Here is a 17,251-nt window from a genome sequence, read left to right on the forward strand (position 1 = left end):
TAGGCCCATACCGAGATAGACACTGAACGCTGCCACCTTCTACCTGGCTACAAACCCCCTCATCCACCGTTACCGTACCTCTCTCACCTTTGACACGGCTGCGCTTCAGGTAGGCACCGCTTCTGGGATTACGTCCAGCGTTAGAGTATATGAAACACTGTGTGTGCATATATATATATATATATATACACATACACCGTCTACCAGAGGACCGGTAGTTGGGAGAAAGAGTGACAGAGAGAAGTGTGAAAGGTGTGATTTTATAGCGTGTGATTCCAGGTTTATTGCTCAATCAATTGTGACTTGTAGAGATAGTGGTGAGGACAGGTTCCAAGCTTTTGTCTCGGAATGAGGATTTTATCCTTGATCAAATGTTTTGTTTTGTTTTCACTGGTTACGAGTTTGTATCTGAATAAGTAGTGTATGTATGAAGTCATATAGTTGGGTCCTCTGGGTTATCCATCTTGGCCTTGGATGTATGATTTATATGGAATGAAAATTAAATGCCAATTCAATTCATTTTTAATTCCTGATGCTGATTTGGGGTTATGCATGCTCTTTCTTATGTGTCACAATTGAAAATTTGCCAAATGTCAGGTTAGAATGAAATGAAAGGAACATATCTCCTGCTATAAAAGATGTCAATTAGAGCTGCCGACACTATGCCTTGTTCCAGTTCGAAGCTGGTCTCAGAGGAGTGTTTTCTGTCTCTTCATGTTGTTAATATGACTACTTGTGAGCAAAAACATTTTCTTTTGAAGACTTATTGCATTTCATTAGTTCTCTGTAGCATTCCGTTTAAAAAAATATACTTTTTTATTCATATTGTATTCAAGTTCAAGTTCAAGTTCTTTATTTGTCAAATACACAACAATACAGGGGTAGTGGTAAAGGCAATGACATTTGTCTTTCGAGCTCAGACTCAACAATGCACAATTAAGAAACACCAATGAATATAAGAATGGTAACAATAATTTGTAGTAGTAGATCAAATAAAATGAAATAAAATATAAAATGAGATAAGATCAACTAAAATAGTCAATTATTTACAGAAAGTGTCTTGTGTATAGTGTATGTGCATGTTAAGGTGCAGGGTGCATGTGTGTTTGTGTGTGTGTTCAATAACAATAAGTAGTAGTAGTAAGATAAAATAAAATGAGCAGAAGAGATCAGGGCTAGCTTGCTGGAGATAGTTGCTACAGTAACACTGTGGTCTACATTATTCTCTCACACATCAGTCTCTCTTCCTCTACAATAAAGACATGAGAGCCAGAGTGCCACCGTGGCATCGTCTCAACCCACAGGACGTTTCTTTGGCATATTCTATATCATTGTGACAAAGTGACCTTGAACAAGACAACCCCTAATTGCTCCCGATGAGCAGGTCGGCACCTTGCATGGTTGCCTCCACCATCGGTGTGTGAATGTGTGAGTGAATGGGTGAATGTGAATAACCAAATTGTAAAGCGCTTTGGATAAAAGTTGCGATATAAAATGCACCATTTACCATTTCATTAGACGCCTCATGCTGATTTGGGGTTATGCATGCTCTTTCTTATGTGTCACAATTGAAAATGTGCCAAATATCAGGTCTAGAAGTCTGGAATTTGACATTTACAGTGTGAACTTGAATGTCACCTGTTGGCTTTACACTGGTGTTCAGTGTGTACAATAAGTACTTAGCTTCTCGCAACTTCCACTTCAATTTAATAGAGAATTAAGGTATTGAAGAAAAAGTTTGTTGAGATTTAACCCGAATTAACACTTTCACTACCACACTACCGAAGGTTAACCTTTGGTACTACCAGACTACAGACGGTTAACCTTTGGTAGTGTGGTAGTGAAAGGGTTAACCTTTGGTAGTGTGGTAGTGAAAGGGTTAACCATCTGTAGTGTGGTAGTGAAAGGGTTAACCTTCTGTAGTGTGGTAGTGAAAGGGTTACCCTAGTGTAGTAGTAAAAGGGTTAACCGGCTGTAGTGTGGTAGTGAACGGGTTAACCTTTGGTAGTGTGGTAGTGAAAGGGTTAACCGGCTGTAGTGTGGTAGTGAAAGGGTTAACCTTTGGTAGTGTGGTAGTGAAAGGGTTAACCGTATGTAGTGTGGTAGTGAAAGGGTTAACCGTATGTAGTGTGGTAGTGAAAGGGTTAACCTTCGGTAGTGTGGTAGTGCGAGGGTTAACCTTTGGTAGTGTGGTAGTGAAAGGGATAACCGTCTGTAGTGTGGTAGTGAAAGGGTTAACCTTCTGTAGTGTGGTAGTGAAAGGGTTAACCGTCTGTAGTGTGGTAGTGAAGGGGTTAACCGTCTGTAGTGTGGTAGTGAAAGGGTTAACCGTCTGTAGTGTGGTAGTGAAAGGGTTAAGCCGTTTCACACAAATGTAGAATATTAAATAGGAGAATCCCACATGGTGCGCTAAGAGGTTGTTTCTAGCAGTGGATGTTGTTACAGAAGCAATATAGTGGTGATTTAGAATATCTTGCTGTTCAACGCAGGCCATAGAGCATAGATGTTCGATGTAGTGCAGCTATGGGCCCGTTTATTTTTAGGCCTTATGTTCAGCCACAGTCAAATGAGGATCCTGGAAGAGGAAGTCTGAAGAGACCTGCTGTCGAGAGACCTTGATACCTTTAAGTTATTTTCTCTACACTACGTTATCTGACTAATTGATTGATTGATTGATTGAATTCTTTTTTAACAGATTGCAGAATGGGTACAATACAGTACAGCTCAATACACACAATTGTTAAGGGGATGCAGACCAGAGAAAGACTTTCGTCTTGTTTACATCAGGGTCCCCCATTTTCAATTCCTCATAACACCACAGCTGCACCAGTAAATCACACGATCCACCGCGCGACACGTTTCCAGCGCAATTGTAAACCCAGTACAGAAATATGACTTGTGATCTCCAGTCATCTGATTGCGGCACTATTTACAGTAAATGGTAAATGGCTGCTTTTTTTTTTATCCAAAGCGCTTTACAATTTGTTACTCACATTTTACCCATTCACTCCCACATTCACACACCGACAGCGGAGGCATCCATGCAAGGTGCCAACCTGCTCATCGGGAGCAATTAGGGGTTAAGTATCTTGCTCAAGGACACATCGACACGCTGCCCGGGAGGAATCGAACCGGGAACCTAGTCCGGATTGCCAGACGACTGCTCTACCTCCCGAGCCACTGTCGCCCGGGACAGCCAGTGTCATTTGAAAGGTGGTTTGATTGATTGATTGATTGAAAAGTTTATTAACAGATTGCAGAATGGGTACAGTACAGTACAGCTCAATACATACAATTGTTAAGGGGATGCAGACCAGAGAAAGACTTTCGTCTTGTTTACATCAGGGTCCCCCATTTTCAATTCATCATAACATATATGACATACATGACATACAGATAGACAGTACTGCTACATCTATACATTTATGACATATCAGATTTGCAAATACAGTACTGTTTGTGATACAAAAAGTGTCCAGAAAAAGAGTGTATATACATTTGACATAGAAACTGTACATTGGAGGAGGTTGGGTGGGTGGGGTGGGGTTGGTGGGTGGGGGCTGTACATTGGAGGGGGGGGGGGGGGGGGGTTGGGGTAGGGGGGGGGGACACTGTACACTGTACATTGGAATACTGACAAAGCCATACTTGGTAATTTACTGTACAACTGGGTTAAGACATTTGTAGGGGCCAGTTTCGAATTGCAGTCTCCCGTAGGTGTTCTTTGAGAGTGTTTTTGAAAGTGGGTAGTGATTCACATTCCTTTACAGCTTTGGGTAGGGCGTAATTGCGAAACGTGTTTAGTCCCTTGTTTGAGCCGAATCTGGGTTTAACATGATTTGTGGAGCTCCCTCTGGTGTTGTGATCGTGGTATTCACTGACCTTTGGGAAGTATTTTGACATGCACATGGGTACCTTGGTCGCGTAGTGTATCTTGTAGACCAGGCCCATTGCAAGTTGCTGTACTCTGTTGTATACTCTAAGCCATCCTAGGTTGTCAAAGTGGGCCGGGGTGAGGTGGGTTCTAGGAGTCAGGTCAAGCAGTAGTCTGACTAGCTTGTTTTGAGATGTTTGTAATTTGTTTTTTAGTGCCTTTGAGGTGCTTTGGTACCATGAGGTGCAAGCATAGTCGTAGTACCCTTGAATGAGTGCTCCTGCCAGAGTCTTCAGGGTATTCTTGTTTACCAGAGAGGAGATCCGGTACAAGAATCGAGTTCGTTGGTTGACTTTTTTTATTACATTGGATGCCATTTTGTCACAGGAAAGATTAGCCTCTAGGATGGAACCTAGGTAGGTAATTTCATCTTTCCTTGTGACAATATTGTCACCCACTGTAACCGAGAAGCTGTCGGTCTTGCTGAGTTTGTTATTTGAACCGAAGAGTATGGACTCTGTTTTGCCCATGTGTAATGATAGTTTGTTGTCGGCGAGCCATATGCAGATTTTGCCTAGTTCCGAGCTGAGGGCTTTTTCAACCTGTAACTTGTTCTTGTCAGAGACCACTGACCAGCAGGGCCGAGTCGTCCGCAAACAGGTCCTAATAGTTTTAACCATTGATGACTAAAGCTCTGGTGATGACCTCTTTACACTGGTTACTGGTTACATTTAAAACTCATTCGTAAAATTCTTCAGACATTTAAAGGTGGGGTAAGCAATTCCGGGGAAATGAGTGAGCTGTGCATCACTTTTCAAGCCCACCAAAGGTTTTCCACAGACTCCCAGAGGCATCAGCAGCTTTAACCTGTATTCTTAGAAATAGAATGATTAGGAATATATTATTATTAAGATATTTGTATACTCTGATCAGCAGGTGATCTTCCACCTGCTGTGTACCTTTGATTTTAACAAATTGATTGTTTGGTTGTGTTCCCATGGTCACCTGCCAAACAGTCAGAAAAAATAAATAACGCACATCCTCCGTTTGTTGGTGCTGAGCCAAACTGTAAAAACAGTAATACATAAGATAAAGCAGGGCTCGCAACTCATTCGTAGTTCCAAGTTGTTTATTTGACCAAAAAAGGCAGATGCGACGTTTCGACCCTTCTGGTCTTCTTCAAGCATGAAGACAACACAACACTGACATCTTTTTATACAGGAAGTGAACTAAATTGATTATCAGCCCCACCTGGTGATCAGGGGCGGTCCCAATATTTGCATGATACATTCTATACATAATTAAGTAACAATTTCTTTTCATTTGACATTTTTTAGAAGATTTGAGAAATATCTATGTTAAACACAACATTAAGACATGCCAAACAGAACATAGTTTTTGTATTATCCTTTGAAAAATACATCTTTAAGGTGCTGTTGCCTCTGGGAGACTGTGTGAAACCTTTATTGCCCTTACATAGCAACTTACATAGCAACTTACATAGCAACTTACATAGCACAGCACCAGCCTTGAAAAGTGATGCAGACCTTGCACTTCTTCTGCTGGACATGTCAACTAATTTAGCTGGAATTGCACGTTAAGCCCATATCCTGCCTCGAGGCCCCTTGGCTCCTCCTGGCCATGTCACTCTCCAGGGAGGCCCCTGGGTTCTGGAGCTGCCTTCCTCTCTGTGTCAGATCAGCAGATTCAGTCAATATTCTTACATTTCCATTACACTTACACTTTATAAATGTTCAAATGTATTTGTTTTGTTTGTCTCATCATTTATTTTCTGTACTTGCTTTGAAAAGCATTTTGTGAGCCAGGTAAAAAAAGGAAAATAAGGTAAACAGTGTAGTAGTATTATTATTATTATTAGTAGTAGTAGTAGTAGTAGTAGTAGTAGTAGTAGTAGTAGTAGTAGTAGTAGTAGTAGGCCTAGCAGCAGTAGTAGTAGTAATAGTAGTAGTAGCCTAGTAGTAGTAGTAGTAGTAGTAGTAGTAGTAGTAGTAGTAGTAGTAGTAGTAGTAGTAGTAGTAGTAGTAGTAGTAGTAGTAGTAGTAGTAGTAGTAGTAGTAGTAGTAGTAGTAGTAGTAGTAGCAGCAGTAGTAGTAGTAGTAGTAGTAGTAGTAGTAGTAGTAGTAGTAGTAGTAGTAGTAGTAGTAGACAGTAGTAGTAGTAGTAGTAGTAGTAGTAGTAGTAGTAGTAGTAGTAGTAGTAGTAGTAGTAGTAGTAGTAGTAGTAGTAGTAGTAGTAGTAGTAGCCTAATAGTTGTATAGTAGTAGTAGTCAAAGTGTCAACAATGTTCATCAAAGTGTTGAGTGCTACGGTAGTAGTAGTAGCCTAATAGTTGTATAGTAGTAGTAGCCTAGTAGTAGTAGCCAAATAGTAGTAGTAGTGTAGTAGCAGCAGTAGTAGTAGCCTAATAGTTGTATAGTAGTAGTAGCCTATACTAGTAGTAGTAGCCAAGTAGTAGTAGTAGTAGGCCTAGTAGCAGTAGTAGTAGTAGTAGTAGTAGTAGTAGTAGCAGTAGTATTAGCTTAGTAGTAGTAGGCCTATAGTAGTAGTAAATGGTAAATGGTTTTCTTTTTATCCAAAGTGCTTTACAATTTGTTCCTCACATTTTACACATTCACACACCGACGGTCGAGGCAACTATGCAAGGTGCCAACCTGCTCACTATGAATTGAAAATGGGGGACCCTGATGTAAACAAGACGAAAGTCTTTCTCTGGTCTGCATCCCCTTAACAATTGTGTGTATTGAGCCGTACTGTATTGTACCCATTCTGCAATCTGTTAAATAAAGTTTTCATTCATCCATTCACTCATCAATTAGGGGTTAAGTGTCTTGCTCAAGGACACTTCGACACACTGCCCGGGAGGAGCGGGAATCGAACGGGGAACCTCTGGATTACCAGACGACTGCTCTACCTCCCGAGCTACAGTTGCCCCATAGTAGTAGTAGTAGTAGTAGTAGTAGTAGTAGTAGTAGTAGTAGTAGTAGTAGTAGTAGTAGTAGTAGTAGTAGTAGTAAAAGTGTAGTAGTAGTAGTAGTAGTAGTAGTAGTAAAAGTAGTAGTAGTAGTAGTAGTAGTAGTAGTAGTAGTAGTAGTAGTAGTAGTAGTAGTAGTAGTAGTAGTAGTAGTAGTAGTTATAGTAGTAGTAGTAGCCTAGTAGTAGTTATAGTAGTAGTAGTAGCCTAGTAGTAGTAGTAGTAGTAGTAGTAGTTATAGTAGTAGTAGTTGTAGTAGTAGTAGTAGGCCTAGTTGTAGTAGTAGTAGTAATTATAGTAGTAGTAGTTATAGTAGTAGTAGGCCTAGTTGTAGTAGTAGTAGTTATAGTAGTAGTAGTAGTTATAGTAGTAGTAGGCCTAGTTGTAGTAGTAGTAGCAGTAGTAGTAGTAGGCCTAGTTGTAGTAGTAGTAGGCCTAGTTGTAGTAGTAGTAGGCCTAGTTGTAGTAGTAGTAGTAGTTATAGTAGTAGTAGTGAAATTATCCATAAACTAAACAGTGTCTATGAACTTTAAATGATTCCTAAGTGTCATAAACAATGTCTATGTTTGCTTTTCCAGAAGTTGTGGTTTGTTCTGTCAGCATGGAGGATACTTCAGACCAGTCCCACTGGGTGTCTCCAGCCCTGATCAGTGCTGACGCCCTGGGGAGCTTCTCCTCTGAGCCTGGCCTCCTACCTCCAGGAGAGGATGGAGAGTCCTTCTTCTCCAGCCAAGACGGCGACTACACCAGCCTGCCCTCCTACTTCACCAACCCCATCCACGGCCGGGCCGCGCCCGCCTACAGACACAGCTCAGGTCAGCCCTGCTGCTATCCAGCTATGTATCCATCTCTTCATCCATCCATCTTTCCATCTGTCTTTCCAGTCATCCATCCAATCCGATTTGGGGCCTATTTAGCTTTTTATTAAATGATTTCAGGAAATAGATTCCTCTTCAAAATTCAAATATTGAAACATCCGGTATGAATGCTCTACCATTAGCAAAAAAAATCTGTTTTTTTCTCCACCTGAAGGTAGGAGGCAACATCATCTTACTTATACTTACTTATACACCTGCAAATAACCCATAGCTCTGTATGATAGCATGTAGTCATGTACAAATGCTGTATATACATATATATATATATATATATATATATATATATATTTATTATCACCACATATATATCTATCCACACCTGTCTGTATTTACCTGCACATAGTCCTTTTACATATCTGTAGATACTCTATCTGTATATCCTACTCTCACTAGTTACGCTGCTGGCCAGTATGACTACTACCATACTGTCTTTATATCTGTATCACTGTACATATTATACTACAACTCTGTACATACATCTATTTAGCACTACACTCAGTAGTACAGTAGTACTACTTTGTATATTGTGTACCCAGTTTAATGACCTGTACATTGTATGATGACAATGCATTTTAATCTAATCTAATCTAATCTAATCTAAAATTAGGGTTGAACTTTAAATGATTACCAAGTCTCAATAGAGGGTGAATGAAAGGAACCAAAGGAAATGCCACAAGTTCACACATGTTCTTCCTGTGCCCCAGTCAGTGTTTGTGGGCATGCACGACAACAGCTTAACATCAGAGAGAGGTCCCTCCAATCACCTCCTGGTTGCGTGAATACTTTCCCTAAGGGGGTTGTACTTTTGCGCGCCTCCTGGTTTGGGAATAGCACTGCACACGACCGCAGCAGACTACAGAGAGTGGCTCGATCAGCCGAAAGGCACCATCGGAGGTGGGCTTCCCACTCTCCAGGACATTTACACTAGGCGTTGCAGGGTCATGGCTAAGAGAATAGTCAAGGACTCCAGCCACCCAAACAACTGCCTCTTTGCTCTGCTGCGGTCAGGCAAGCGCTACCGGAATCTCATGGCCGGCACATAGAGACTCAAAAGGAGCTTCTATTCTCAGGCCATCAGGCTGCTCAATATAACATAATTCATCCATTCCGCACAAAATCCACACACTCACTTTAAACATTCACCTTAAACATTCACTTTAGACACTTTAACCCTTTCACTACCACACTACAGAAGGTAGCATTCTGTAGTGTGGTAGTGAAAGGGTTAACCCTTTGTTGTGTGGCAGTGAAAGGGTCAACCTTCTGTATTGTGGCAGTGCAAGGGTTAACAGTTTGGTATTGTGGCAGGGAAAGGGTTAAACACTTTTTTAAACATTACACCATATTTTATCTATTTATTCCTAAAGCGTTTGCACCACCTCTTCTACCTCATTTCTGCATGTTGCATTTTGTTTTTGTATATTCATTGTATATTTTGTATAGTGTTTGTTCTTTATTCTTTTACGTATGAAGCACAATCGCAGGAGGGTCATACAGAACCATGCATTTCACTATATTGTACATGTACCTTATATGTGACAAATAAAAACAAAACTTGAAACTTGAAACTTGAAATCTGGGATGTCAAATCTGGGGCTGCTCCATACACAATGAATGGGGTGCTGACTGTATGAGGCCATATAATATTTGTGTGAGCCAAGGCTTACACCCAAATTAGGTTTATATTCTAGCATTGCTAAGGGCTCACATAAACATTTTATGTGAAATTCACTGTCTATGGAGCAGCCCCAGATTTACATCCCAGTGACATCACAGATTGGAGGGTTCTCTCTCTGATGTATAGCTTTAGGAGATAGTGTTGACCTCTTGTTGACCTCACTGTATAAAATTACATAGTGTTTAGTTTATCAATTAGAACTTTTTTTTTTTTAGCAATCCATAACAACTTGCAAAAACATAACACATAACATTACAGAATAACTCAAACAAACACTAGAACACACACACACACACACACACACACACACACACACACACACACTCACACATAATTAGCATTACCGTATTTCTATAATCATTTATATTCTTATTTTCACCACCAGAATGTGTTTTCCTTTACCCGTCTTCTGGGTAATCCAACAACCAATCGCTAGTTACCACATTTCTGTCATTTAAACACTGCAAACAAGTTGCATGCAGCCTGCTAATCACAGCCTCGTACAACCAGAAACTATAGACCTTACCTATTCAGAGGGTTAGGTTTAGGGTTCAGGGTTCAGACCTAGGTTCACTGACCACTTTCAGATAAACATATTCACCATCCATCCAAGAAATCTCCAGTAATTGATACCAAATCATAGTATGAACTTTTCTGAAGTGTTGTTCAAAGTCTTGGTGTCTTAACCCTTTCACTACCACACTACAGGTTAACCTTTCACTGCCACACTACATAGGTTAACCCTTTCACTACCACACTACAGAAGGTTAACCTTTCACTACCACACTACAGAGGGTTAACCCTTTCACTACCACACTACCAGTGGTGCGTTCCTGAAATCAACTGGGATTGCACGCACCTAATGGCGCCACGTGCACAGAAGGTTAACCTTTCACTACCACACTACAGAAGGTTAACCCTTTCACTACCACACTACAGAAGGTTAACCTTTCACTACCACACTACAGAAGGTTAACCTTCCAGGCGGCTGGGTGGCACAGCGGACATTGCGCTCGTCACCAACGCAAGATACACCGGGTTCAAATCCGGCTGTCGGTGTTGCCTCCGGCTTGGGCCGGCCGTCATACTGGCTCAATTGGCAGAGTCAGCGGGTGGAAGTCGATGGGTGGTAATCTGGACGCTGTGGACAGCGACTCCTACAGGTCGGTTGGGGGACGCCTGCACAGCAGAGACAGGAAATAGCGGGGGTAGTGTGAGCCTCCCACACGTTACACCTCGCCAAGTGATAGTCCGCGCTGGCAGGTGAAAAGATGTGACAGGCTGCCTCCTCGTGTACCGGAGGGGACACGTGATGCAAGGCTTCTATCCTCCCTACGACCGACCTGTGGGGGGCATATGCAAGCAACGGTCAAGACAGGGGAGGGGAGAATTGGAAACAGCGAAATTGGGATGGGAGAAAAATAGAAAAATAAGGAGAAAAAGTGGATAAAAAAAAATAAAAATAAAGAAAGAAGGTTAACCTTTCACTACCAGACTACAGAAGGTTAACCTTTCACTAAGACACTACAGAAGGTTAATCTTTCACTATCACACAACAGATGGTTAACCCTTTCACTGCCACACTACAGAAGGTTAACCTTTCACTACCACACTACAGACGGCTGTCTGTAGTGTGGTAGTGAAAGGTTAACAGTGAAAGTGTTAGCCCTTTGTAGTGTGCTAGTGAAAGGGTTAACCCTTTGTAGTGTGCTAGTGAAAGGTTAACCGTTTGTAGTGTGGTGGTGAAAGGGTTAACCTTCTGTGGGGTGGTGGTGAAAGGGTTAACCTTCTGTCGTGTGGTAGTGAAAGCATTAACCCTTTGTAGTTGATCAGATTATCTGCAATAATCTGGTGAATAAGTATAAATATAGCCATGATGATCATCATCAGTAACACCCATCATAGTCCCTCCACGATCATCAAAAGCTCAGTGGCATTTATTTCTCATGTTCTGTGTCTCTCTATCTCTGATAAAGTGCGTCAGGTCTACACCTCGCCGTCTCTCCTGAGTAACCTCCAGTGGCTGGACGGTCCCGGCGGCCACTCCCTGCCCAATCCCTACAATACCCCAACCTCTACCTGGAGCACCAACCCTTTCACCAAGACCCCCCTGCACTCGCACACCCCAACGTCCCTCTATGCCTCCGGCAACACCTCCTCCTTCGCCTTCACCGCCACCTCCAGAGACGGATACTCCTCCCCAGGCAGGGAGGGCAAGGAAAGCCCCCGGCTTCAGGAGGCCCTGAAAGCGGAGCGCTTGAGTCCAATGGGGGGGAGCGTAGGGGGAGGAGGCAGCTTCCTGAATCTGACCTCGGCCGCAGGGATGTACACGCCGCCCCCCCACTCCCACCCACACATGCTGGGGCCCTACAGTTCCTACATGACCTCTCCACAGGATTACAGCGCAGCTGGCCTCTACTCCAGTCCGGGGGCGTGGATAAGCCCCTCCTACTCCCCCAAACTTCGCAACAAGATGAGAATGTCCCCGCCAGGTGAGAATGCCCCTGGCTCTGTCTTATTCTACACTCATATCCAGTGAAAGGCTTTGGCGTAGAAGTCGCTGTATGGTACAAAGTGTGTGTCCGCTCGATCAATGAAAGATGCCATTCGTAATTGTGGCTTATTTGCCAATTATAATGTTTCATCTCAATTATTTGTTTAACCGGGCAGATATGGCAGCCTTCTCTTACCGAAAGCTTTTCAATATTTATATTTTGAACAAAACTCACTGAGAAAGCTTGTTTTTGAGCCACCAGGAGCTGTGGTTTTGCTAGACATAATTATCAGAAAAAGAAAAAGAATTGCGGCTTGTTAAGGTTAGGGTTAGACGTCTAGGGTCTTCTCCAGAGTCACAGAAGAAGATAGATACCAATTTGCTCTCTGTGCGTTCAGTAGAAAGTTATCCAGCTGCAAGCTAGCCCATCTTAGCATAAATTATTGGAAGTGGATACGGACCACTAGCCTAGCAGTTCTAGCCTCTCGCTGAGTTTTAAGCTGGGCTAGTGGTCTGTATCCGCTTCCATTCATTTACATTTACATTTAGTCATTTAGCTGACGCTTTTTTTTTTTTTTTATCCACTTTTTCTCCCATTTTCTATATTTTTCTCCCATCCCAATTTCGTATCATCCAATTCAACCCTCCCCTGTCACGAACGCTGTTTCTTGCCTCCAACAAGCCGGCTGCAATGTGGACTAAGTCATACATAGCACAAGTCCCCTCCGGTACTTGAGGTAACAGCAGTCGCATCTTTTCACCTGCGCAGCTCGATCTCTCAGTGGCGAGGAGTAACGCGTGGGAGGCTCACGCTGCCCCCGACACTTCCTGATTCTACTGCGCAGGCGTACCAACCGACCTGTAGGAGTCGCTGTCCACAACGCCCGATCCCCACCCATCAGTTTCCCACCCCCTAATACGGCCAATGTGTATTAGTATGAACGACCAGCTAAACTGAAAGCAATGTGGAGCGCTGGGCTCGAACAGGCGAGCCCAGCGTCTCCGCATTCGTGGCGAGCGCCTTGCCCACTACGCCACGTAGCCGCCCATTTAGCTGACGCTTTTATCCAAAGTGACTTACAAGTTCTGTACAACAAGCCATCAGGAAGGGCACAACTCTATCAGCTGAGTAACAATGTTCATCAAAGTGTTGAGTGCTACAGTGTAGGTTAGTTTATTAGGACAAGTGCATGACAGTATGGTTAGTTAGGGTTAGATTTTTTATTTTATTTTTTTAATTCAGATAATGTGCTAAACTGGGTTAGCTTGCAGTCGGATAGCTTTCTAGAGGAAATTGGTATCTATCTTCTTGTCTGACTCTGGAGAAGAGGGTAAGCACATTTCCAATAATGTTGGCATGTTCCTTTAAGGTAAGGGGTAAGTTTGAACCCCTAAGGCAAAATGTCATGGAAATAGGGAGTCCCAAAGCCCACTCCATGAACTGATTAAAAGCTAATTGACGCCAACTCTGGTGTTGTAGGTCTATATGACGTTTCAGATGTTCTCCTAATGTGCATTAGTAAATAACAGGCTGTTTGTGATTTGGACAGAGGCCAGAGAGTGCGTTAACTGCGGTGCCACAGCCACCCCTCTGTGGCGTCGAGATGGTACGGGCCACTACCTGTGCAACGCCTGTGGACTGTACCACAAGATGAATGGTCAGAATAGACCTCTGATCCGGCCCAAGAAACGACTGGTACAGTATAACACAACGACATGCTCCTTTATTGGTAGCAATGGTTTGCAATGATATCCTGTGTGCATATAAACTAGGAAGCAACAGTGTTGTGGGCATTACACTTTTATGTAATAAATATGAAGTCACTGTAAAGGGATACACACCTCCAGCACCTATCACAAAATATTGGGAGGGGTAATAATTAAGTGTGCATTGATATTTAACCCTTTACCTACCACACTACAAAGGGTAAACCCTTTCACTGCCACACTACAGAAGGTTAACCTTTCACTATCACTCTACATGCGGTTAACCCTTTCACTACCACACTACAGAAGGTTAACCTTTCACTACCACACTACAGAATGTTAACATTTTCACTACAGCACTACAGAAGGTTAACATTTTCACTACAGCACTACAGATAGTTAACCTTTCACTACCACACTACAGATAGTTAACCTTTCACTACCACACTACAGAAGGTTAACCCTTTCACTACCACACTACAAATGGTTAACCCTTTCAGGTTAACCGTCTGTAGTGTGGTAGTGAAAGGGTTAAGTTGACAAAAGCATAGCTTATACTTCACATTCCTCATTGAAACCAGTGGCTATTGTTTGCCGCAAGCTAAGGGTTCATTATCTCGTGGCCTCTGGTACCCATTCATCTCAACGAGGAACATTTTCTTTTGCCAAGTGTTGTTCGGTGAAGGAAAACCAACATTTTGAAATGCTGAAGTAGATCCCACCCATTGACGGACTGTGACACACGACACACACCAGATGCTAACGTTAACGTTGGTCTCTTCTTCAGATCGTCAGCAAGCGGGCAGGTACGCTATGTGCCAACTGTCACACCAGCACAACAACACTGTGGAGACGCAACGCCAACGGGGAGCCAGTCTGCAACGCCTGTGGGCTCTACTTCAAGCTGCACAATGTGAGTCAGCCAGCTAGCACCGCCATGTGAACCAGCACGTCATCATTTGTGATAAGCTACGACCATAAGCTGGCTACAAGGAACGCCCCCGTTGTTACCCAGATTTGATTTGTCTTGATATGTGTGCTTTAATCCGAGCTCTGTCAGGTCACCAGCCCACTGGCCATTTAGTAGGTCAGGTCACCAGCCCACTGGCCATTTAGTAGGTCAGGCCACCAGCCCACTGGCCATTTAGTAGGTCAGGTCACCAGCCCACTGGCCATTTAGTAGGTCAGGCCACCAGCCCACTGGCCATTTAGTAGGTCAGGCCACCAGCCCACTGGCCATTTAGTAGGTCAGGCCACCAGCCCACTGGCCATTTAGCAGGTCAGGTCACCAGCCCACTGACCATTTAGTAGGTCAGGCCACCAGCCCTCTGACCATTTAGTAGGTCAGGCCACCAGCCCACTGGCCATTTAGTAGGTCAGGTCACCAGCCCACTGGCCATTTAGTAGGTCAGGTCACCAGCCCACTGGCCATTTAGTAGGTCAGGTCACCAGCCCACTGGCCATTTAGTAGGTCAGGCCACCAGCCCACTGGCCATTTAGTAGGTCAGGTCACCAGCCCACTGGCCATTTAGTAGGTCAGGCCACCAGCCCACTGGCCATTTAGTAGGTCAGGTCACCAGCCCTCTGGCCATTTAGTAGGTCAGGTCACCAGCCCACTGGCCATTTAGTAGGTCAGGTCACCAGCCCACTGGCCATTTAGTAGGTCAGGCCACCAGCCCACTGGCCATTTAGTAGGTCAGGTCACCAGCCCACTGGCCATTTAGTAGGTCAGGCCACCAGCCCACTGGCCATTTAGCAGGTATTATCTTATCTTAAAGTTGTAGTATATGGTTAACTGGATATGTGTACAAAGTGTACAAGTCTGATCTTATCTTATCTTAAAGTTGTAGAATATGGTTAACTGGATATGTATACAAAGTGTACAAGTCTTATCTTATCTTATCTTAAAGTTGTAGTATATGGTTAACTGGATATTTGTACAAAGTGTACAAGTCTGATCTTATCTTATCTTAAAGTTGTAGAATATGGTTAGCTGGATATGTGTACAAAGCCTTGTGTCAGTTGGTTAACCCGGTCGCCGTCGGTTGTGCGATAGTAAAGGGTTAACCTTCTGTCGTGTGGCAGTGAAAGGGTTAACCGTTTGGTAGTGCGGCGGTGAAAGGGTTAACTCTGACCAGTAAGGTTAGGTTTAGCGCAGCAGCGGCTCGTGGACAGAGATGTAAAGACATGTCACTCACCAGGTCAACAGGCCGCTCACCATGAAGAAGGACGGCATCCAGACGCGGAACCGCAAAGTGTCCAACAAGAACAAGAAGGGGAAGAAGAGCCTGATGCTGGAGCCGTACCCCGACCTCGTCCAGCAGATCCCGCTGGGGGACAACGCCGGGCCCTTCTCTCTGGGTCCCGGGTCTCTCCTCTCCTACGGCCACCCCCCGCAACTCCTCTCTCCCACCCTGCACACCCTGCCCTACGCACACCACCCCAATGCTGGCATGGTGCCCACACTGGTTTGAGACGGGGCAGAACGGACCCTGGGGACATTAGTCTGCAGTTATTTTATACAATACACTACTCACTCAATGTGGTGTGTGTGTGCGGGTGCGTGTGCGTGTGTGTGTGTGTGTGTGTGTGTGTGTGTGTGTGTGTGTGTGTGAGTGTGAGTGAGTGAGTGAGTGAGTGAGTGAGTGAGTGAGTGAGTGAGTGAGTGAGTGAGTGAGTGAGTGAGTGAGTGAGTGAGTGAGTGAGTGAGTGAGTGAGTGAGTGAGTGAGTGAGTGAGTGAGTGAGTGAGTGAGCGAGCGAGTGAGCGAGCGAGTGAGTGTGTGTGGCTATCACATACAATGGACTGCATGGAGACTTCTCACAGAGAGGTGACACCTGTCTAATGGGTGCTTTGTATATTTAGGAAGCTCTGCTTGCTAGCTTGCCAGTTATTCATGTGGAGTTGTTCACATCTATGCACTGGATGTAACATGGAGAAAGATATATTTTTAATGAATAAGGCTACTGTTTTTCTGTTTCTATTCACTGTATTTGAGGGGAAAAGGCCTATTTTGTAGATATTATTTTCATAGTTTGTATGAAGTCAAGTTTAAATCAATCCAGTGAGTTCATTGCATGGGTAGTTGAATACATAAGGAAAATACTTTACCTCTATTTTGTAAATACAGACAGAAGTGTGTTTTATTGCCACTCTCAAATTATGTTGTATTATTAAAAATGTGAAAATGTTGTTTTTGTACAATATGGTCTGTTTTGTATTTGCATAAATCGCTATTTAGTAGGCTATATCGTATATTTTTACGCTCCACCGAGACAATAAAGTAAAATGCATGACCTATCTGGTTTGTGAATCATGAAGGTTGGTGTTTTTCTGCAATGATATTTGAATTATCAGTACGGGTTCAGCTACTGTGGTTTAGGCCGACTGTGTGCTGGCATTGTACTTTCACACTCAGGTATAATAGTGTCTTTGTCAAGGCTGTGCTTAACTCTGACACTGTAACTGTATTGAGTGCACCGGGTATATGCAAATTCCCCGTTTAGCTTCAGGAAATGACAAAACGTTCAGCTCAAGTGCAACCCTAGCCCCAGTTCAGGTTCTAAATTTAGACTACAATGTGGTCAGTTAGTAAACAAATACTTGGCCTCACGCACATGTGAACGGGT

The 17,251-nt window shown here is 43.5% G+C and overlaps 1 protein-coding gene across 3 annotated transcripts; it reads left to right on the forward strand.

The window, feature by feature from the left end:
• Nucleotides 1-16,889, forward strand: gata1a (GATA binding protein 1a). Of its 3 annotated transcripts, none has more exons than XM_084316472.1 (6): nt 1-109; nt 7,445-7,681; nt 11,399-11,914; nt 13,467-13,612; nt 14,411-14,536; nt 15,825-16,889. In XM_084316472.1, the coding sequence occupies exons 2-6, from the start codon at nt 7,468-7,470 to the stop codon at nt 16,095-16,097; spliced, it is 1,275 nt and encodes a 424-aa protein (XP_084172598.1). In that variant the 5' UTR covers nt 1-109; nt 7,445-7,467; the 3' UTR covers nt 16,098-16,889. The 3 variants fall into 3 exon arrangements, with proteins under 3 accessions (XP_084172598.1, XP_084172599.1, XP_084172600.1); XM_084316473.1 differs by lacking the exon at nt 1-109 and adding an exon at nt 3,082-3,213; XM_084316474.1 differs by lacking the exon at nt 1-109 and having other exon boundaries at nt 7,451-7,681; nt 11,407-11,914.
• The last annotated feature ends 362 nt before the right edge of the window (nt 16,890-17,251 follow it).

The sequence above is a fragment of the Notolepis coatsorum genome (assembly GCF_963971535.1).
Source record: "Notolepis coatsorum genome assembly, chromosome: 6".
In the NCBI taxonomy this organism is placed as follows: domain Eukaryota; kingdom Metazoa; phylum Chordata; class Actinopteri; order Aulopiformes; family Paralepididae; genus Notolepis; species Notolepis coatsorum.